The 1,193-nt window shown below is 40.0% G+C and overlaps 1 protein-coding gene across 1 annotated transcript; it reads left to right on the plus strand.

The window, feature by feature from the left end:
- Window positions 1-460: 460 nt before the first annotated feature.
- On the plus strand, window positions 461-782 carry LOC102204590 (putative C-type lectin domain-containing protein LINC00083; the record flags this gene model as incomplete). The annotated part of the gene is made up of 1 exon (XM_005755985.1): window positions 461-782. A coding segment is annotated over exon 1 (322 nt), but the record flags the coding sequence as incomplete, so codon positions are not given.
- Window positions 783-1,193: the final 411 nt, after the last annotated feature.

Consider the following 1,193-nt stretch of genomic DNA (forward strand, 5'->3'; position numbering starts at 1 on the left):
TACATAGATGCTATGTTTTGCATAAGATCACACCTCATATTTCCCCCTTCTGTAGTCAATGTCAGAAAGAAACTTTTTTTCATTACTTTTGGGAATGCAAACTCATCAAAAGATTTTCAAGATCCACATCTCCAGAACTAACTAATATTTTTAAGAATCAGATCCAAGGGGACCCCTCCTATTTTCTTCTCGGCCTACCCTCTTGCTTTTAAGATGTCCTCAATAGGACAATAGGTAAACAGGAAGTGAGCGTAAAGGACAACAGTTCACTCTTTTTTCTAAATCTGTGGGTAAATGGATGAAAAATATATTTTTTATTTTTCTCTTCTTTTCTTCTTTCTTCTGTTTTTGCTGAGAAAGAAAAAGACAAATTAGTTGATAAAGATGATGGTTTTTTGTTTTTCTGTTGACAGAAACAATGAAAGACAACAAAACCTTTCATTTGATTATTATGGCGATTATGGAGAAGAAGACCTGGACTCAGGCTCAGAGCTACTGCAGACAGCATCACACCGACCTGGCCAGTGGACTCGATCAGATATACAGTGAAGAGTTTAAGAAGCTGAAGAACTCTAAAGCCCCTAAGGTGAACTCGTGGATCGGCCTGTTCAGAGACAGCTGGAGGTGGTCAGATGGGAGTAACTTCTCCTTCAGATACTGGGACATGGACTCATTTAATGATGGACTAAACAACAGGAAATGTGCAACGACTCTGTTAGAGAGATCAGGAAGATGGAGCTCTGCTGGATGTGACCAAAGAAAGCCTTTCTTCTGCTATGATGGTGAGTTTACACAGATTTATCTCAGCGGTTTGTCCAACAGATGAACTGCTGGAGTCACTGAGAGGATTTAGGTCAGTATGTTTCTTCAGCCACTTATTTCTGCAGGTGAAGATGTTTAGCTGATGGTTGGAACAGAGATTTCTCTGTAGAGCTGCTGATTCATCTGAAGAATCACTGAAATGTTTTCTTTTGTTCTTCCAGTGAAACTGGACCAAACATCCAGAGACTTGAAGTCCAGATTTAACTGATTTCATGTTTTCTCTGATTTTATGGCAGATAATCTTATTTTGATCAGGGAAAACAAAACCTGGGAGGAAGCCTTGAATTACTGCAGACAGACACATCATGACCTGGTTACAATCAGCAACCCTGAGGAGCAGCGATGGGTCCAGGAAAGAGCCAAAAATGCCT

Source organism: Pundamilia nyererei, unplaced genomic scaffold (assembly GCF_000239375.1).
Source record: "Pundamilia nyererei isolate P.nyererei 1_Seehausen unplaced genomic scaffold, PunNye1.0 scaffold06259, whole genome shotgun sequence".
Taxonomy (NCBI): Eukaryota; Metazoa; Chordata; class Actinopteri; order Cichliformes; family Cichlidae; genus Pundamilia; species Pundamilia nyererei.